General features: G+C 58.5%; 1 protein-coding gene across 1 annotated transcript; it reads right to left on the bottom strand.

The window, feature by feature from the left end:
• Positions 1-18052: 18052 nt before the first annotated feature.
• LOC117652512 lies at positions 18053-20118 on the bottom strand. The gene is made up of 2 exons (XM_034397478.1): positions 19566-20118; positions 18053-18364 (listed from the first exon to the last, which is right to left on the bottom strand). Exon 1 carries the CDS (start codon positions 19957-19959, stop codon positions 19567-19569), a length of 393 nt encoding a protein of 130 aa, XP_034253369.1. The 5' UTR covers positions 19960-20118; the 3' UTR covers positions 18053-18364; position 19566.
• Between the last annotated feature and the right edge of the window lie 913 nt (positions 20119-21031).

Below are 21031 nucleotides of genomic sequence, written 5' to 3'. Positions count from 1 at the left end.
GAGAAAAAAAGGGGGCTCCCGCTGCACCTGTTGGTGACGCCGCCCCCTGTCCGGACCAGCGGCGCCGCTGCCCCCCGCGTGGCTCGCTCGCTTTACTGAATTAACAACGCGCAGAATTAAAACGCAGTTAGGCCCTGCGCCGCGCCCCGCTTGACGCCACGCGCAAACGGCGCCACTTAAAAAGGCTTTGGCCCACCTTTCGGCGCGTCCCTTCGGCCCTTTCGGACGACGCGACGCTCCGAGGGCCGGGCACTCGCTTTTTCCGTCGTTAACTTTAGTTTAGCAGCGCGGCGACGGCCGGCTTGCCTTGTGGCTTGATAGAGGCTACGTCCCAGCTGACCGTCGGCCGTTCGGGTGGTCATGACATCCGTGACCCCCTCCCTCCGAATAGGCCGCCGCGACGTCGCCGGTGTAGGTCCCGCGGCACTACATGAACTGCCCTCACTACACGGCGGAATGCGGGGCGCGCGTTATGGATGAGCGGCTCCCAACTTTCCGAGCCCTCTTACCGGAGGAACCTAGTTTATGGGACAAGAAAACACGTTCGGATGCCGCGGGGTGGGGGGGGGGGGCGTGGCGCGGTCGCCGGGGTGGCTGCGGTTATGCTGGTGGTGGCGTCGGGGAGTTCATCCGGGCCGCCGCCCCGCAGCGCCGCGCCTTCTTCGCGGCCGAGTTCCTACACGGCTTTGCCTACCGCGCTGCCGAGCCCAGCGCCGCCCCGCACGGCCAACCAACACCCCCTCTATCCCCCTCCCACTCTCCCCCATCGCCCTGGAGGTGGAGGCATCGCGGCGTGCGGGCAGGCCTACCCGCCAGGCGTGAAGGAGTTCCAACTTTGTCGTCTTCGTCGTTTTTCGATTATGTTGTTGATGCTTCCTCCTCACTGTTAACCGAAAGAAATAAAGGGGTGCGAAAACTGTCTTGTCAATTGTATACATGGACCGTAGGCCTTTCTTCTTCTTCTTCTTCTTCTTCTTCTTCTTCTTCTTCTTCTTCTTCTTCTTCTTCTTCTTCTTCTTCTTCTTCTTCTTCTTCTCGTCCTCCTCCTCCTCCTCCTTCCTCCGCCCCCTCCTTAATAAAGAATGGAGTAAAGGCGCACGTACGGCGGTCGTTACCGCCGTGGCGTGTGAGGCGGGACGAGGTTCACCTAATTAATCAACATTAGTGTCATAGCCGCCTGCCGTCCGATGCACGTAAGGCGAACGGAACGGAGGGGACTTCTTTAAAGTAGACGTGTTGTTGTTGTTGTTGTCATCGTGCAAGTCGAATCCCCGTCGATGCTATCATCGCCGCACCCACCGCACGACCTGAGCCGCCACTCCTTCAATGTCACCGGGAACAAAAAGAGAAAAAATAATGAATGTTGTCTCCAGCCGAGCGGAACAGGCATGCACTATTTGTCTAGGGAAACTTATTTAGTAAAACCGCTCTGTAGTTTAGTTTTTTTTTTTCAGTGTCTCACAAACGAAAGGAGGGTGCGTGCTGCAATCTGCTGGTGGTAGTAGTGGTGGTGGTGGTGGCGATGGTGAAAACACGGATGAGAAAAACGAACAAGGGTAAAAAACGAAAAGGAACACAGAGACAAGACCACTGATTCTTGATTCCCCTGTGCGGTCGCCAGAACAAATCCCGCTTTTGAAGAACAACGACTCCCCAAGAGTACGGCATAGCCAATTGCACGGCAGGGCGTGGCTGCGGAGAGGTGTGGATGCAAAATGCACGAGCCTCTGTTACTTGCCGTCAACGGAGGCATCAACCGTCCCGGTCCGTTGATCTGTTGTTGATGTGTTGATCTGTTGATGTGTGATGTGTTGATTTTCCTTAACTTGATACAGCCATGGGATAACGCATGGCACATGCCTTTGAGATACGCCGAAGCGATTTCGCCCTCGCTTTCAATATCCAGTCCCTCTTCGCAAAAAGTTGTTGCGACGCCGTAGACGCTGCCCCGTCAGTGACTTAATAGACCTCCTTAAAATGAATGACATGTATACAACACGCTTTTTTCCCCAGGGCCTGCTGTGCGAGGGCCTAGCGCTCCTCCGCGGATTCGTCCGTCCCCTAAATTTGAACAGCCCCTCCAGCTCCCCCCCCCCCCCCTCCACCACCTGCCGCGCACGCCATGCGAACGCACACCGTGGCGCTGCCGTGCCGGTCGGGGCCCGTCTCTCCGTCTCTCTCGCACCGCGACGGGCGCCCCGTGAGTGCGAGAGAGACGGAGAGACGAATGCGCTGTCCGGAAACAGCCCGCCAGGCACACATTGTGTGCTCCCCTGTTTGCGCTGCACAGCCTATTACACTATCACTGAACACGTAAAGGCCTGAAATGATTGTTTAGTAGGCTCTTTTCCGTCTGGCGTGGCGGGGCGGGGGGGCGGGGCGGGGGGGGCCCGGCCCCCCCCCGGCCCGGCCCCACCCCCGGGTGGGTGGCCGGCCGGTGTCCCTTCCATTTCCCGGACTGCCGCCCTTTTGCTATTTCAAAAAACCCCCCCCTTAGCCCTCACCGCTGCGTCTTCTTTTTTTGTCTGGTTTTCTGTCTGTCTGTTGTCTGTCTTCTGTCTGTCTGTCTGTCTGTCTGTCTGTCTGTCTGTCTGTGGGTCTGCCTGTCTGTCTGTCTGTCTGTCTGTCTGTCTGTCTGTGAGCTTGTGGCCTGTATTAGAGCATGCGCCGCCGCTGTCTGCGCTCCAGAAACCGTATATGCGTGCAGCGCTCCGCAAAAATTTCACGTGTGATTTCATTTCCTTTGTCCGCAGGGAGGAAACGGGCGGAGCCGAGCGCAGCGAGCCGAGCCGAGCCGAGCCGAGCCGAGCCGAGCCGTGCCGAGCCGAGCCGAGCCGAGCCGAGACAAGGTAAGCAGCCTGCCATGTCCATAATGTCTTACTCCCCGTGCATTAGATGGCAGCCTCATCCCATCGCCGTGCAATAGGATGCACTCCTCCAGAGCCCCAGCAAGGCCAGCCCAGCCCGAGCCGGCTTTCCGATTCCGAGAGTCCTTTCCGTCGCTCTGTCTCTCTCGCACTCACGGGGCGTCCTGCACAGGTGCGAGAGAGACAGAGCGACGGAGAGGGCTCTGCAGTGTAATAGGCTTGGGGCGGCCGGGCCGGCAAGGTGCGCTGGGGCGGCCTCCCTGTTTTTTCACGGCCGCCACGGGGAAGGACAATGACACGTTAACGTGACCGAGAGAGAGAGAGAGAGAGAGAGACGGAGCATCACGAAGGGTAAAAAGGGAAAGTGATAAATTTTATTCCCGGGTAATGGGTGATTCGCGTTCGTAGTGATTATTGTGTCTTCACCTGGCGTGGCGGCGTGGGTAGGGCCGAGTGCACCCCACTGTATGCGTGACTCCCCCCCCCCCCCCCGCCCCTCTGGGTGACGAAGGGTGCACCCGCCCCGCCGGGCCGCCGAAAAGCACACAATAGCTCTGCTCTTTGAGAGCGCCCATCGAAGCGCGCGAGCCAACAACGCCAAGTTTGAAAATTGAAAGACGCCCCCTCCCCCTCCTCTCGCCTTCACTCTCCCTAATGCAACAACCGCCCCGCTCCGATTTCACATCAAATTGAGCCACCATTATCTTCTCATCTTCAGCCAGTGACACCTCCGCGGCCTCCTCCGCGTTCGACAATTTAATGAGCTTTTTTTGTGTTTCACTCCCCGCTGCATCTTTTCCTCCATCGAAGAGGCTAACAGTGAGTAGCCCCGCTTCCCCACTTCCGCCCCGTCGCGGTGATACATATTTCATTTACGCTCTCTCTCTCTCTCTCTCTCTCTCTCTCTCTCTCTCTCTCTCTCTCCCTCTCTCTCCCTCTCTCTCTTTCTTTCTCCCTCTCTCTCTCCACCCCCACCCCGTGCACTTGCACCGCGCCGAAAAAAAGTTTCCCCAAAAGAATGCAGGCGGGCCGGTGTCGCGTTTCGACCCCTCGTCTGATAGCGAGTATTTCAATTACAGGTGAAGGAGGAAGCGGCGAGGCACCGAGGCAGCGACATGAGTGATTTATGCAACGAGTCTTTTAAACAGGAATTTGCCTCCTCCCCTCGGAGAGTCACCTGCACCGGCATAGCGGCACGCCAGCCGGGCAGGCAGGCAGGCAGCCAGCCGCCCCGAAAACATCCATTACGCGGCTTGGGAATTACCGCCCCGTTGTTGCACTCACCCCCTCCCCTCCCCTCTCAGACTCCCCCTCCCCCTCTTCCTCTCGCGTCCAATTTTTAATTCCATCCCGTAATTTGCGCGGTGGCCATGCCCGGCCGTGCCCGGCCGTGCCCGCGGCGCACATCGCCCCGAAAAACAATCCGTGCTCTCGAACTGGAAAATTGAGGTACTTGGCGACGGCGAGGAGGAGCCGTCGCGACGCAGACCTCTCCGAGTCGCCATCGTCGCCGCGCCGCACAGTGGGCCAGAAGACCGGTGGAGGCGGACAAAACCTGTCTGTCTGTCTCTGTCTGTCTGTCTGTCTGTCTGTCTGTCTGTCTGTCTGTCTGTCTGTCTGTCTGTCTGTCTGTCTGTCTGTCTGTCCGTCTGTCCGTCTGTCTGCCCGTGTCCAGCCGAGCCGGTGGCCGCCAGGTGCCGAAGTCGCAAACTCGGAGTGAAATTACACAGACAAGGGTAGCGGTATAACCCGGACGTGCGCAGGCTCATTCCAACAGTCGCTCCGTCTCTCTCGCACTCACGCGGCGCTCCGTGGAGGTGCGAGAGAGACGGAGCGACGGAAACGACTCTCGGAATGAGTCTGGCGCGCAGCCCGGCGCAGCAAGCCGGGGTCTGTCTGCAGCGAAAAGGGCCTCTACTTTTAATAACGTTACAGTCAATATTTGCCGTGGGCTCAGCGCAAGCCTGCAGACCCTGCAGACGGACAGGGAGGGAGGGGGTCCAGTCCGAGCGAGATGAGGGTAGCCGGGATTTGTGCGTAGAGAGAACAAGCGACTGGGCTGGGCCCCGGTGCAGCACAGCGGCGCAACCCATTGACGTGCAGTCTCGCTCCTCCCTTCTTCTCTTTCCTCTTCTTCTTTTCTTTCTCGCTCCTATTCCAGTCTTCTCTTTCGCGTTCTCCCTCTGTGTCTTCCTCAATCCCTCTTTTATATTCCTTCTTCCCAATCTTCAATTTTTTTCGCTGCTCCTTCTTCTCTTTCTCTTTCTCTTTCTCTTTCTCTTTCTCTTTCTCTTTCTCTTTCTCTTTCTCTTTCTCTTTCTCTTTCTCTTTCTCTTTCTCATTCCCTCTCCACGCGTGATGTCCGAGTGGTAGTTCTCGTCCAGACTTTTTTTTCAGCCTCGGTGTCTTGGAGCGCCTGGCAGGTAGGCAACTTATCGCTCCGCTGCTGAGCGGGCTGGCCTACGCCGCAGGCGACTGGAGCGCCCGGAGGTTAGGTAATTCTTCGCACGCGCGTTCGGCGGGCTGGCCTACGCTGCAGGCGCGAAGTAGGCGCGGTGCCCAGCGCGTCCATGGTAGGCAACGGTTCCCATGTCCCACGATGCTCCCCTTGTCGTAAGGGTAAATACCTCGGCTGCAGAGGTTGGCCACTCCTCGTAGACTACACTGGAAGTACCTGGCTGGAGCGCACGTAGGGTAGGCAGCCCCTCGCACCCTCACAGGGCGCTCCATGGGTGCGAGAGAGACAGAGCGACGAGAGTAGTGCCCCGGAATGAGTCTGCAGGCGCGCGCGACCACCCTTACGTAGTCCTCCTCGTCCTGCGCCTTGTTCCCTAATCTTCTTTGCATTCGTCCTTCCCGCGCGCGTCCCAGACGGACCGCCGCCTTTACATTCGGCGGGGCGGGGCGGGGCGGGGCGGGGCACAGGCTGAACGGATTTGGCCTTTTGGATGCACCCCGGCCCCCCGAGTAACTGCGCTGGCTCGTCCTCCAGTTGCGAGGGTGCTGGCCGGGCCGGCCGGCCCTGCTTGTAGTGGTGGCGAGTAGTGCGCCACGGGGCTGCGGGGGCCACGGCGGGGCCAACCAGCCAAACCGCCTCATGCATAAGGCATTCTGGGCGCCCCGCCCCACCCCGCCCCACCCAGCCCCACCCCGCCCCGCCCCGCCCCGCCGCGCCCCGCCTCGCCCCGCCCCGCCACCCCCGGCCCGACGCCAAGGGAGCAGAGCAGCAGCACACAGTGTACTTTACATCCGCGAATATTAACATGGAAATATGGATTTTTGAAGAGAAATTCAGAAATATGCGGAGAGGAGAGGCTTGCCGCCGCGGTCTCCGGGGTGTTTTCCGGCTGCATGCCCTCGCCGCGCCTCGCCGGCAGGACACTGCCAGGACCTGTGGGAACCCCCAGGACCGGCCTGCGCCTCACGGTGGGGTGCATCGCCCACCGCCAGACTGCTTCCGCCGAGAGTCGCTCTGTCTCTCTCCCACTCACGCGGCGTGCCGTATAGGTGCGAGAGAGACAGAGCGATGAAAACGACTCTCGGAATCAGTCTGCAGGGCCTCGCCAGGACCGCACCGGGGTGGCGGGCCCCGGCGAGCCGAAGGCCTCCCCCAAAATAACAACACGATTCGATGGACTTACCTGCCCCATTATTTCCTGCATCTATTATTCACGTTTTGGCGGCGTTTTTCCGCCGGCCCAGGCAAAGCACACAGCGCGGGTGTTTGTAACGCGCCCCGCTCATAATTGGAACTAAAGGAAAATGGCCTTTTCTAATAACGCGCGGAGGGAGGGGAGGGGGCGGGGCTAAGTAGCGGCGGCGGCGCGGCCTGGCGCGGCCAAGTGGTTTTCTTGTGCATCGCTAAATGCTTTGCGGGCCCAATTACAACGACACCAGTAATGGACAGGGCGTTGTGTGCGCCGGGCTGAACTGCCTCCGGTCACCTCCAGGCTCGACTCCAGAGACACTGTAAAGGCAAGCAAATCAAAACAACATCATCAACAACATTGAAGATTGTATTTAAAATATTTTAGAAAAGTCATAAGCGCCAAGTCTGTTGGTACAGTCCATGATATTGCTCCATGAGAAATTTTTTGCAGAAGACCGGCAGAGGTGGCTAAAACAACCCACGCGTTTTGAGCTCCGGAGTCGCCAAACCAGACTCGAACCGAACGTGTGACCCCACCAATAGATTCCTCGTTCACAGAGCAATCCGTTGGTGGGGTCACACGTTCGGTTCGATTTCCATTTAGTGACTCTGGAGCTCAAAACGCGTCCAGAGTTTTGGCCGCCTGCACCGGTCTTGGCCCACTGTTTTCCAGGACCTGGGCTGGCGCCGGTCTCGAGGTGGCCGTCGGCCGGGATTGGCGTGTTCACACTGCAGTGGCCGCCAACTGGCCGCCATAATTCCCACGGAGGCATTTCCGGTGCAAGGCGGCCCGGCACACTGCCCGGCGCGGCCCGGCGTGCGCGGTCCCGTCTGGGAATTCCTGCGGTATAATTATCACGTTAGATTTGGCCGGCGCGCGTTGCCGACCTGCCCGCTTCGTGCGCTGCAGGGCGCAGCAGACGGATTCCGAGAGTCGTTCTCGTCGCTCTGTCTCTCTCGCACCTACGAGGAACGCCCCAAGAGTGCGAGAGAGACAGAGCTGCGAAAACGGCTCTGCAGGGTGCGCACAGTGGGCCAGAAGACCGGTAGAGGCGGCCAAAACTCTCGACGTGTTTAGAGCTCCAGAGTCACTAAATGGGACTCGAGCCGAACGTGTGACCCCACCAATGGATTGCTCTCCGAACGAGGAATCCATTGGTGGGGTCACACGTTCGGTTCGTCTCCCTTTTTGCGACTGTGGGGCTCAAAACGCGTCTGGGTTTCTGACCGCCTCCACCGGTCTTCTGGCCCACTGTGGTGCGCCCTGGGCGCTGGCCGCCCCGAAGGTCGCACTCCTGTTGCCTTTGTGTCCCTCGCGGCCCCGTCGCGCAACGGCACGCCAAGCTATTACCGCGTCCACTACTTTCTCATTCAGCTCTTAATCATAGCTTTTGAGTGATCGCTCTCAGATACTTGAAACAGCGTTTCGCGGTTCTTTAGCGGCACGGAAGCGGAACCGAGTGGGGGAAGGGGGAAGGAGAGGGAGGGGGAAAGGGGGAGCAAAAGCAAAGAGCAGGGTTGCGTGGACTCGGAAAGTCGACGTCAAATCTTCCCGAGTGGCCTCCAAGAAAATACTTGTTTGGTCTGCAAGTTCGGCAGTCCGGGCCCCTCACTCCGGACGTGCTCAGGGTCAGCAGCTGCGCTCGCAGGCAGGCAGGCAGGCAGCCAGGCAGGCAGCCAAGCTGGCAGCCCTGAGATATGTTGATCACGTCCTAGCGGCCTCGGCCATCGATGTCCGAGGCCGTGAAGGCCGTGAGGCTGGTCAGGCGCGGGCCTCGGACCTCCACCGTGGCTAGTGGTGGTTGCGGTGGGTCGAAGGTCAGGGAAGGGTTGCCCAGCGCTGCAACCTTGTTAACGCGCCCCCAAATGGCTTCACGCGTCCCGGGTCCCAGTTTCTAGTGGCGGCGTCGCTTTCGGTCGGCCCGACCACATCAGGGGCCGTCACAGTGTAGTCGCTGCTCGTTGCCAGAGGAGTCCACCGTCGAGGCGATGATGGCGTTTTAATTTCACTACAGCGGCTCCGTGTTTCGGCTCGCCGGCCTCGATAGGCCGCGGAGATAGCCCGTGACACATTGGGCCGCCAAACAGCGCGGTCCCCGCCGTGGCGCCGCCGTGGCGCTCGGTGACCTTGCCGGAGGCCTGCGCCCCGGGGCCCCGAGACCCAGGCCGCCGCCCCCAGGGAGCCCCGCCGGGGGCTGCACGCGTGCGTCGGGCGTCCCGGGGCGGCGGCCGGCGGCCTTGACGGACCAGGTGGATTTACTGCTGGATGTCGCATTCCGCCGGGAGTGGGCGGCGGCGCACAGTGGGCCAGAAGACCGGCGGACGCGGTCGAATCCGCGACGCGTTTTGAGCTCCAGAGTCGCTAAACGGGACTCGAAATGAACGTGTGACCCCACCAATGGATTGCTCTCCGAACGAGGAATCCATTGGTGGGGTCACACGCTCGGTTCGAGTCCTGTTTGGCGACTCTGGAGCTCAAAACGCATGTAGAGTTTCGTCCGCCGGCGCCGGTCTTCTGGCCCACTGTGCGGCGGCAGACTCTGCGCGGCGCGGCCCCGGTTAGTCCCTGGTTCCGAGGCAAGCCTGGCGAACCTGGCAAGCCTGGAAAATTGTCGTCCCTAATCTCGCTTGGAAGCTTAATACTCGCGTTTATTAAACGTCCGGCTGGTCCGCCTGCGCCCCGGCCGCCGCTTGCCCCGTGGCAGAAGGGTTTACCAAGGGCGAGCCGTGACGCTCTAGAGACTGACCTTTGGACGCGCAAAGCGGCGTAACTGCGCCGCCGGCCGGCCGAGCTGCGTGGTTCTTCGCAGTGCGCCACCGGCAGCTGCCCCGGCCGGCTTAGTCGCGCTCGCGCTGCTTTGAGCCCGCCGCGCACTGCAGTCTGATTCCGAGAGTCGTCACGCTGTCTCTCTCGCACCCACAGGGGCGGCGCCCCATGAGTGCGAGAGAGACAGCGCGACGGAATCGACTCTCGGAATCGGTCTGCTGCCACCGCCGCGGGGACGGCCGCGATTTCATTCTGCAAACGGGCGCGCCACTGTCGGCCACTGTCCCCAGTGTGCTGCGCTGCTGTGACGGCGCCGCGCCCGAGAAGCGCCAACTTCACAAAGACTCCAAGTCGCCAGAGGCGTTATTAGCTCGCGGGGAATGCCAGGGTTTCAATTCGATTTCCCGTCGCAGTCATCTCACGCATGTCACCTGTAGCGGTCAAGAAAAATGGAAACTTTTCAGTGAAGCCAGCATGGCTGTGAGTCGGATTCTCTAACTTGAACTTGAGTGGATGTATTTGTACATCGATTGCGTGGTCTCGCATAATTTTGTTCATGAGGAATGTCTCGTAAAAATTTGTTCAAGAATCACACAAATTTATGCAAAAGTTCTTACCAATTCGTACGAAAAAAAAACCCGCATGCTTAAAACTTGTAATGTGATGTTAATCAAGTTCAACGACTTAGTGTGTCCAACTTATTTTGTCTTTTTTGTTTTGTCATGTTGGCTAGGGCTCGACGCGCTTTTGGACAGTGGGCCAGAAGACCGGTGGTGGCGGCCAAAATGTAGACGCCTTTTGAACTCCACGGTCGCTAAATAGGACTCGAACCGAGCGTGTGACCCCACCAACGGATTGCTGTCTGAACGAGGAATCCATTGGTGGGGTCACACGCTCGTATTCGAGTCCCGTTTAGCGACTCTGGAGCTCAAAACGCGTCCAGAACTTTGGCCGCCTCCACCGGTTTTCTGGCAAATCCACTGTGCTTCGCGACACGTGCCCGGCCGGCTAATCTCGCTCCAAATTGTGCCGAGCATGTGAAGCAAATTAAAATTTCGCATGGTAATGGAGCGCGATAAAGGCCCTCCGGTTATCTGGCGTCTCTGGCGAGCGTGCGGGGCGCGGGGCGGGACGCTGGCTCGTAAATAAGGGCCGAAAAATCAGCGCGGGTCGCCAAGTCGCCGGCCGGTACACATTTAATTAGCAATTTGAATTAGATAACATGCGCGCTCCGCGGCTCCGGAACGTTCCGGAACGAACGTATAGCGAATCGCCTGATACTCTGGTGAATAATTAAGCGCGTGATTTCGGAAAGGGTGAGGCACGGCAAAAAACAAAACAAAAAAAAAAAAACTCGTGCTTTGAAATGTGGTTGCGTTTTGTACAGCCTGCCTGCAAGCTTCCAGAGTGTTTGAGGTACGCGCGCGGGCCTACAGCCTTGGCCTTTAGGCTGATTTCACAGTGGCCTGTCTCTCTCGCACTCGTGCGGTCGCGGGTGGCGCGCAAGGGTGCGAGGGAGACAGAGCGACGAAGCACTGTAGGGAGTCAGCGCGGATCCCGGCGTTTCGTCGCGCTATCTCTCTCGCACCCCAACGCACAGTGGGCTAGTACAGCGGTTCCCAACCTTTTTCGGTTCGCGACCCCAAATTTGTAACAAAAAATTTCCGCGACCCCCAGGAAAAATTTCGCGACCCCACGCGACCCCTCCTTTAGCATGCCTTTGATACAAAGTGCGATAATCCACCTTAGTTTGGGAGCAGTATTGCCGCAAAGTTGATCAAAACGGCCACAAATGTCTTCTAAAAATCGTGTTTTGGGCCGACTTTAAGCAGCCACTGCGTTTGATCTGAGGCGGTATTTCGTCCTCCCTCAACGGGCATTTGGTCTTTGGACCTTCCTTTAGCATGCCTTTGTTACGGAGTGTGATTATCTGCCTTAGTTTGGGAGCAGTATTGCCACAAAGTTGATCAAAACGGTCAAATGTCTTTGAAAAATCGTGTTTTGGGCCGACTTTAAGCAGCCACTGCGTCTGATCCGAGGCGGTATTTCGTCCTCCTTCAACGGGCATTTGGTCTTTGGACCTTCCTTTCACATGCCTTTGTTACGGAGTGCGATTATCGGCCTTAGTTTGGGAGCAGTATTGTCTCAAAGTTGATAAAAACAGTAAAAAATGCCTTTGAATGCCATTTTGATCCACTTTGAGACAATACTGCTCCCAAACTAAGGCCGATAATCGCGCTCCGTAACAAAGGCATTCTAAAGGAAGGTCCAAAGACCAAATGCCCGCTGAGGGAGGACGACATACCGCCTCGGATCAGACGCAGTTGCTGCTTAAAGTCGGCCTAAAACACGAGTTTTCAAAGGCATTTTCGACCGTTTTGAACAATTCTGCATTTGGGGTCGCGACCCCAAGGTTGGGAACCGCTGGGCTAGTAGAAGACCAACGCCAACAGTCAAAATTCTAGACGCGTTTTGAGCTTCAGAGTCGCTAGGACTCGCCAGGACTCGAACCGGGCGTATGACCTCACCAGTGGAATCCTCGTTTGAGAGCAGTCCATTTGTAGGGTCGAGTCCTGTTTACCGACCCGTCGGTGATTTTAACCGCCTGCACCAGCAGTGGCGTGCGCAGTTGGGGGGGGGGGGGGGGGGGGGCGGGGTCATGACCCCCTCTTTGCCACTAGACAGCCGCTGAAAGGTAGGCAAATTGCGTCACTTCCCCATGTAAGTAGGCAAAAAGGTGGCCTGACCCCCCGCCCTCTAAATTTCTGCGCACGCCACTGTGCACCAGTCTTCTGGCGCACTGTTCTGCGGTATGCCCCATGAGTGCGACAGAGGCAGCGACGTGCGCCCCCAATCGTGCTCACGCTCAAACCTCCCGCGGCCCCAGACGGCGGCGGCGGGTGTCGCAGCAGCAGTGCTGCTCCCGAAGCAGCGCGCCGAACTTCAAACAAACCTCGTGTGTATTCGTGCTAACAAGATGTTCCACACTCGGCTAGTCCCTCGTCGCCCCATTCCGGCTGCATACCTGCGCCGCGTCTGTCACACGACGCGTGACGGCCGTGACAGTGGCGTGACGGCGTGACGCGGAGCAGGCGACGAAGAGCGAGGCGGCGCACACCGCCACGCTGCACCGCCACACTGGTTTATTTTTACGGTGCAGCGGAGAGGGTGCAGCAGCCGACGGCAAAAGCGAAGCCCAGCAGACGACGTCTTCGTCGCTCTGTCTCTCTCTCTCTCACGTCACTCTAGGCCTCTAGTTCGCTAGGGGTGCGAGAGAGAAAGAGCGACGAAGACGACTCTCGGAATCGGATTCCTCGCTTGTCCGTCGATCCACTGCACGCGTTGCCCTTGTTGTTTTGCGCGGCAGACGCTTTGTTGTTGTTGTTGTTGTTGTTGTTGTTGTTGTTGTTGTTGGTTAACAATGCAGGTAGTAGCCAGGCTCGGACTGGTCCCCAAAAGGCCCCAGCGGATAAGACCGCAAAAGGCCCCCGATCATCATTATGTTTTTACCCTTCATGACCAACTTTGTAGGTACGCACAGTTCGTCAATCTCCCGACCCAAATTGGCTAAGAATACGACCCCAGGAAAAATTTGCGACCCCAGACCCTCTTTAACATGCACGGCGTCTATCCAAGGCGGGCATTTTGCTCCTCAACGGGAAAACTGGTCTTTGGCCTCCTAGCATGCCTTTGTTAGGGTGCAATATCAGTCTTAGTTTGGGGCAGTATTGTCTCAAAGTTGGCAAACTCAGAAATGTTTTGGAAAAATCGTGTTTTGGGCTATTTTAAGACCAGCGTCTGATCGAGGCGGGCATTTTCTCCCTCAACGGGCAGTTGGTCTTTGGACCTTTCTTTAGCATGCCTTTGTTACGGAGTGCAATTACAGTCTTAGTTTGGGAGCGTATTGTCTCAAAGTTGGCAAAAACGCTCAGAAATGTCTATCAAAACGTGTTTGGGCTGATTAGAGCCACAGCGTCTGATCCGGCGGATTTTGCTCCCTCAACGGCAGGGTTTTGGCCTTCCTTTAGCATGCCTTTTTGGAGTGCGATTATCAGTTTAGTTTGGGAGTATTGTCTCAAAGTTGGCCGAAGCTCAGAAATGTTACGAAAAATCGGTTTTGGCCTTTTAAGCAGCCACTGCGTCTGATCCGAGGCGGGCTTTGCCCTAAGGAGTTGGTCTTTGGACCTTCCTTTAGCATGCCTTTGTTACGGAAATTATCAGTCTAGTTTGGGAGCAGTATGTCTCAAAGTTGGCCAACCGCTCAGAACTTCTATAAAATCGTTTTGGGCTGATTTTGCACCACGCTTCCGGGCGGCTTTGCCCCTCAACGGGCAGTGCTTTGGACCTCCTAGATGCTTTGTTACGGAGTCGATTATCAGTAGTTGGAGCAGTATTGTCTCAAATGACCAAAATGTCAACGATTTTCAAAGTCACACGTTTGATCGAGTTTGACAATTCTCCCGACTAGCTCTGCCATTCCGTACTAGCATGCCTGACGGAGTTGTCACAGACGCGTGCGTGAGTGCAAAGTGGCCGGATCAGACAGTGCTGCGGAAAATCAGCCGACGATTTTAAGCGACGAGCGTTGCGCACACTTGCACCAACGCTGCACCTAGCTGTTTAATTTGTACAGGCATGCAGCTAGGAGAGGGTCCAAGCAAGCCGAGCGGACAAAATGCGAGCGCCAGCGATGACGAGGCGTGCTTCGTCCCTAAACGAGATTCTTCTGACTTTCTACGTCACTCTGTAGGCATACGATCAACTAGGGGATGCAGTAGCAAAGGCAGAAAGAGCAGACGTTTTGAAGAAATCGTCGGATCAGCAGCCACAGCGGACGTAAAGATTGGTTGCTGACCCCAACGGGCCAAAATGAAATTTGGACCTTCCTTGTGCGACCTAAGCGGAGAAACACAGTTGGGTACAGTAAATTGTTGCTCAAGACCTTCCGATACGGGCACGAAAATAGGTCTTAGAATACAAACTCGAGGTGGGCCTTTTAGGCACTGTTGACCGTGGCCACCAATAGTTCGCACAACGCGAATTTCGTTTGACACATTTTTAGACGCAACTGGTCGGAACAACTCTTGTTTAGCGTAGTCCAAAGTCCAAAATACAGTTTTCAAGTTGTCACATGACAAGATTCTTATTAATACTGCAACGCGTGAGGCCGTTGGCCGCTACTAGATCGGACGCAGTGGCCGCCCAAAATCAGCGAAAACGGCTACTTTGGAGATTCAGTCACTCTTTTTACGCGCCCACTTCACGGTCTCTTACCCAAACTTTGTGCGTTACTGGTCCCAAACCCGAAGGTCCCGCAGATTTTTCTGCCTTTCTGCCCTGGCCAGCCGAGCTGGTAGTCGCGAGCGTTGAACGCGGCGAGTTCACACACCGTTGTCATCATCCGAGCGAGCGGTTCGGTTCGTCTCCTCCCGGTGGGGTGAGTTCCGCCGCCCCCCGCCAGGGCGCGCCACCGCGGCCGGCGCTGCGCTGCGCGGCGGGCGAGGCGAGGCCCGCGAGCGCCGCGCGTCGCCAGTGGGCGTAGCGCTGCTCTGCCGAGAGGACCGTGCCCCGCGTCTACGCCAGTCCACGCCGCCCTCCGTGCCGTGTCGCGAGTCGATCCACGCGACGCCGGCCTCGTCGCCGAGGTGCTGACCACCACGACGACGACCTGGCCGTCGACCCGGGTCTAGCCAGCGGCCCGCCACAGTGTAGGCCACCAAGCCAACCCGACGGATACGCCAAGACGAGGAGACTCGCCGTGGATTAAAGTGCAAGGATTTGAAGGATTTACAGTGAGGTGGTCTGCGGACGGGTAGTGAGTGAGTGAGGCTGTGTTGTGCCCGCGGGGAGAGACTCCCCGTCAGCCAGCCGGCCAGCCAGCCGAGCCGGCGGCGCTCCTGGAGTACTTTGGCGGCGAGCGTTTCCCGCGCTACCGTTCTCGGACCGAAGCGCCCGGCGGCAAGGAAGGCACGCCCTCGGAGTCGTTCGGGAAAACGGCCCGCGCTGCTTCCAATAACAGGTGAGGGTGTGTTGTGTGTCCTAACGGTGTGGCTGTCGCGTGACCCGCCCGACCGGGCCGGAAATTCATTTGCAAGTTTTGTTTCGAATGCGGCCAACTTTGTCTCTGCCGTGCGCCTGGCGTGACGGGACGTCTTCACTCAGGCTGATCCGCGCGCGAGCTTCCGGAGGCGGATCCAGAGCCGGGGGGAGAACCGCACAGTGGGCCAGAAGACCGGTGGAGGCGGCCAAAACTCTAGACGTGTTTTGAGCTCCAGAATCGCCAATCAGGACTCGAACCGAACGTGTGACCCCACCAATGGGATTGCTCTTCGAACGAGGAATCCATTGGTGGGGTCAGCACTTTTTGCCTGCTTCCTGGGGCAAAGTGTGGCTTGTTGCCTATCTTTCAGGCGGCTGTCTAGAGGCCACGGACGGTCAAAACTGTCTTTGTCCCCCTCCCCTCTGGATCCGCGCCTGTCACTCGAGACGCACTCGTCTAGTGTTGCCACCTGAGCGGGCCAAAATTCCCACCAGTGTCGATAGGGTTGCCAACCTCCGGCCTGCCAACGAGGCTATATCTGCGCCTCGCTGTCGGAAAGTTGCCTATAGTTGGCAGGCTGAGATGGGCTGCGTACCTTTTCGATGAGTACTGGTGCGTCGATGGGTTATTTGTGGACTACCTGTGTACTGCTCGTCGCATTTGGCGTAGTAGGCAGCGAGAGCGCCAAACAATATCCCAGCCGGACTCCAGACTGTTTGACGCGGCGTGGGACTTTGACGGTGTGCTCGCCTCTGGCGGACGCGCGCCGCGGGGAGGCAAAGCCGAGGCGAAGCAGGCCCTGCTGCCTCTGATTCCGAAAGAGACGGTTCCGTCGCTCTGTCTCTCTCGCACCCCCACGGAGCGCTCCAGGAGTGCGACAGAGACAGCGACGAAACGACATTTCGGAAGTAGGCGGTGGCGGACCGCCACCGAACCAAAGCAACAAAAGACCGCCGCAAGTCAGTCGTGCGGTAATCTCACCGGGGTAAATATTACCTTCGCTTGAGCGGTGGGCTCATTCCTAACAGTGCTCTCGTCGGTCTGTCTCTCTCGCACTCATGGGGCGCCCCTGGGGGGAGCGAGAGAGCGACGAACAGTGGTGGTCGTGGTGGGCGCCGACCGACGGCCGTTGACGGCGCGGCGGCAGGCTGCGTTCGAACGGGTCCTAGTGTTTCCCGCGAACGCAGGAAAACTTGGTGCGGGTTTGTTTGCCCGCTTGGCAGCTGCCTCATCACTATTGCAGGGCGTGGCGCGGCGTGGCGCGGCGTGGCACTGCCTGACTCCCTGGCCGAGGCGCCGAGGCACGGCACTGCGAGCGGCGTGTTGCCTAGTCAGCGGGCGCCTTGGAGGCCTAGCCTTGGAGGCCTAGCCTCGCGTGAGGCCTCGCCGCCGAGCCCGGGGCGATCATCCAGGCCTCTTTAATCAAGGACCGGCTGGGCAAATTGGACGGCGGAAAATAAAAAAGCGGCCGCCGGCGGCGGGATTAGAACCCGGGCGCGCGGTGACGGCTGCCCGCACCGTGGGAGACGCGGGCCCCTCTCGGGCGGGGGTAGTTTTTCCCGGTTGCCGGTCGAGTGCGACTCTGCCACTTCCGCGCGTTCGAGTGCGCTGCCAGCGCTGCAGCCCGCGTCTCTAAAAGCCAGCGGCAGGCTGATTCCGCACGGCGCTCGCGTCGCCCCGTCTCTCTCGCACTCGTGGGGGAGGGGGACCGAGCGGCGGACCTCTGTTCGGAGTCAGCCTGCAGGGCCTACTCGAGCTGCTGCGGGGCGGGCGGGGCGGGGCGGGGTGGGGCGGGGCGGGGTGGGGTGGGGTGGGGCGGGGCAGGACGTGGGGGATAGGGCTCGGCTGGCTGCACCCCCGGCAAAAGGCCCCTCTATCCGACCCCCTGTCGCTTTGTGCAGCTCTCGAAAACAGACTCTCACCCCCTTCCGTGTGCGTGCGCGCGCGTGTGTGTGTGTGTGCATGTGCGTGTGTGTGCGTGCGTGTGCGTGCGTGTTCGCTGGTCGCGTCGTTTGCTGGTGCCACATGCCACGACATTTCAGGCCCAGTTCGATACACATTCCTTTGCCTGCTTCGGCCAACATTCCGTTCTGGTTATTTCGCGTCCCCGGGGGCCAGGGTGGGCCAGGGCCCTGTAGGGCGCGGCGCCGACGGCCGCACGGCCCCCGCGGACTAGAACGGCGGCCTGTCGCCCCCACCCCTTTTTTTCCAGGCCGTGCTTGCGAGTTTTGGCCCGGCGAGTCGCTTGCTGTTTCCCTCCCGCGAAAGTAGTGACACTGATGACAGACCTGTCACGGGCCGCATGCCGCTCGGGGCTAAGGGCCGCTGAGGCCTCGGCCCAGGCCGCCACGCCACGCCACGCCGCGCCACGCCGCACCGCGCCGGCACTGGAGTGCTCTGGTCAGCCCGTCAGGATGCGCGCGATACGTATCGCCATTGACAGCGCACTCTGCACCAGTTTTTTTCCTCCTTCCGCCTCCTCCTCGTCGCCGTGCTCGTCATCACCCTCCCCCTGACCTCGCCCTCCCCTTCCCCTCCCCTCCGCTCGTCCTCCCCTCCCCTCTTCTCGCCCTCCCCTACCTCTTCCCCTCCCCCTCCCCCCGCCCAGCCTTGCCCAATTCCGCTGGCCTTGCAACTGTTCAATTTCCCACACGGGGAGGGGCGGCCGAATAAATAAGTGAACGGATAAGAAAACAGCGACACTTTCGGAAAATGATCATCAACGCGCAGTGTGTTAATTAATCAATTTTATTATTCTCTTTTTCATCTCTTTTTTTGTGGGGCGCGCGGATGCTAATAACGAAGAGATTCAATCACCAAGCGACGCGCTGCGTAAAATTAAACTGAAAAGTTACATTGATTGATGATTGATTGTGCGGAATGAATATTGATTCCGATTTGGCGCGAAATTAATTGAGGAAAAGCAGTGAAGCAAATTAAGTTTTGTGATTCATTGCGGAATGAATCCGAGTAAATATTCTTGCTGCATAATGATGGCGTCGTTAATCTCGCGGGAGGAGGGCTGCGGCGGCGGCAGTGTCCTGCAACGAAGCATGTCGTTAGGAACAGACAAGTCTACATTTGAGTCAAGGGATTGAAATCTTCACTGAGAGAAATGTTGGGTCGCAAAGGGTGGTCCAGAGCCACACCCTACACGGCAAAAACGGTTCCTGGTATTTCCAGGAACTTCCTGCAAATCACCTATGTCGATGCCAAGAGCTTTCTGGCAAAACCAGGAACAGTTTTTACCGTGTGAAAAGCCTTTTTTTTTGTCTTGGGAGTTACAGTATTTACTGGACACGTCTTGGTAGCCACATTTTGTCTCAAGTAATCACGCCTTCTTCCAAGCGGTTTGCTTTTCTGTTTTCAAGAACGGCTTTTCAAGGTTCATGCTCAGCTGAAGGTTTCGGTTAACTTTGCCAAAATTTCCGACGGCTAGGTTTCAGTCTTTTTGTTTAGTCGCAGCCCGAAGTGAAAAAGAAACCTAGACATTGTGCTTGGCGAGGCGAGGGAGTACACCGCACCGAGTCTTAGCTGCTTTTGCGTCTGGCCCGCTGTAGAGAGATATGACCTCGACTTTGGCCGCGAAATGGCGGCTGCTGCCGGGTGGGCTACTCCCTGGCCTACAAACTTGGAATGGATCCCACTCGCAGTGTCTCGGGCTTGCCGTGCCGGCCGGTTCCGAACCGTGCGCGCTTCGTCGCTCTGTCTCTCTCGCACCGCTAGGGGACGCCGCACGCGTGCGAGAGAGACGGAGCGACGCCGTTCGGACTCAGCCTGCGGCCGCTCTCAAAGACGAAACCTTGTTACCGGTACCGCAGAGTGCATCCATAGCGCCTTTCGGCTTTTGGCTCGCCCGATGCAATATCGGAGCGGTGGCCGCGGAGTCGCCCACAAATTACATCAGCGGCTCGCAAGTGGGACAGGGGATCCCCCTCAGCCAGTGCTGCCAACTGAATAATTCCCTCGACCTTCAAGTCTGGCGACATTTACGAATTATTTGTTGCCTTTTTTTTTGCACTGATCTCAACCGAACTCTAACTGCGGAAATGGGGTGAGAGTTGACATCTAGGTCAAACGCCTCTGATATTTATAGTGCATCAGAGGGGAATACCCAGTTGGGTTGGCACGACTGCAGCAGGCGGAGCCCCACCGCCGCCATCTTTGACGGGGCGCATTGCGCAAGTTGTTGAAAACGGTTGTGAAATAGAAAATGCGGCTGAAATGGACCTAAGGACTGACCTTAGATGTGGACGCCATGGTCGTCGACGTGGATGTCCTGGCCCTGGCCCGCCCAGCGGAGGTAGGTCTGGGCGCCGGCCGGGCCGCTGAGGCTGGTCTGCGCGGACACGGACAGCACGGCGTCGACCTGGCGGCCGTCCAGGGTGCCCGTCTTGTAGCGCAGGGACTCGGCCGTGACGGCGTCCTGGAGGCCGGCGGCGAAGCCCGTGGCGTCGAACAGGTACACTGTGCGCCCGTTGAGCGCCTTGACCTTCTCGGCCAGGGTCTTCTGGTAGGCGATGCTCGCCTTGACGAACTCGTGGCACGGCCCGTCGTCCGACATGCTGGCGGTCGGGGAGCTGGCGACGCCGAAGAAGAGCACGGAGGCAATGATGAGCAGCGGCGTGGGCTGCATGGCTCTTATCCCGGCGGGCCGCGGCGCTGCGATGACCAATGGGAGCGCGCTGCTGAGTGACTGCTGGCTGTGTTGCCGCTGCTCGACTGCGCGACTGAGATAAAAGACACTCTCGCCGGCGGCCTGCCCTATCTTCTGTCTCGCTCGTGCCTGCGACTGCCTGCGACTTAGTCGCTATCTGCGCCTGTTTGGGCGCACGCGCGGGGCCAGGCCCGGCCGCGGGGTTCCCCTGGCGGGGTCCCCCCTCCGTGGTCCCCCCTCCGTGGTCCCCCGCCAAGGCCGCCGCCGCGCCGACAGTGGTGCCAACCCGCGGGCTGATGCCGACGAGGCGTGTCGTCACTCTGTCCCTCTCGCTCCCAGCGGGACGCGCCATGAGTGCGAGAGAGACAGAGCGACGAAATGACGACTTTTCGGAATCAGTCTTCGCTCAGCTGCTCGGCGCGGTGCGGGTCTCTCTTAGCAACCCAGCGCGTTGAAAAGTTTCTCTGAATTCCGCTGGTTTTACTGATTTTACTGGGTTTGTCGTCCAACCTGGACTGAGACATGTGGAGACGGATACGGCTCTGACTGTGGGTACCGTCCAATCAACAAAACTGTGGTTGGAAAGTGCTGCTTCGATGGGCTTCGAGTGCGCGGTTGGCACAACTGCCGCCTCTTCCCACCGCCTCGCTATCCGCCAGCGTGGCCAGCCTTGGCTGCTTCCGGAGTGAGTGTAGGATTGTGCGACGCTCGACGGCAGACTTGCTGAGCTGTGCGCTGCAGACTCATTCCGAGAGTCGTTTTCGTCGCTCTCTCAGCTTCGGTCTCTTCTGCGTTGCCAGAGCAAGGATTGCGTGCTTCGAAGAGCTTACCGACAGGGCCGATCAAAATATCATATCTTCTCTTTTGTCGCATTTTATTATTTTGACGCGAATCGACACGTGTTTTTGCGAGTGTCCGCCGCATGCAATTATTGTTGGCCATGCACTCGAGCGCTGCGGAGATGGATTACAGCGAGGGACGTCCGAACGCGACGCAACGCAGTGCAACGCAGTGCAACGCAATGGGCGGTGCTTTGCTGCGATGCCCAGTG

Source organism: Thrips palmi, unplaced genomic scaffold, assembly GCF_012932325.1.
Source record: "Thrips palmi isolate BJ-2018 unplaced genomic scaffold, TpBJ-2018v1 HiC_scaffold_7, whole genome shotgun sequence".
NCBI classification, from domain to species: domain Eukaryota; kingdom Metazoa; phylum Arthropoda; class Insecta; order Thysanoptera; family Thripidae; genus Thrips; species Thrips palmi.
The sequence above is the reverse complement of the archived record's forward strand: the minus strand, read 5'-3'. Positions and strand labels throughout refer to the sequence as shown.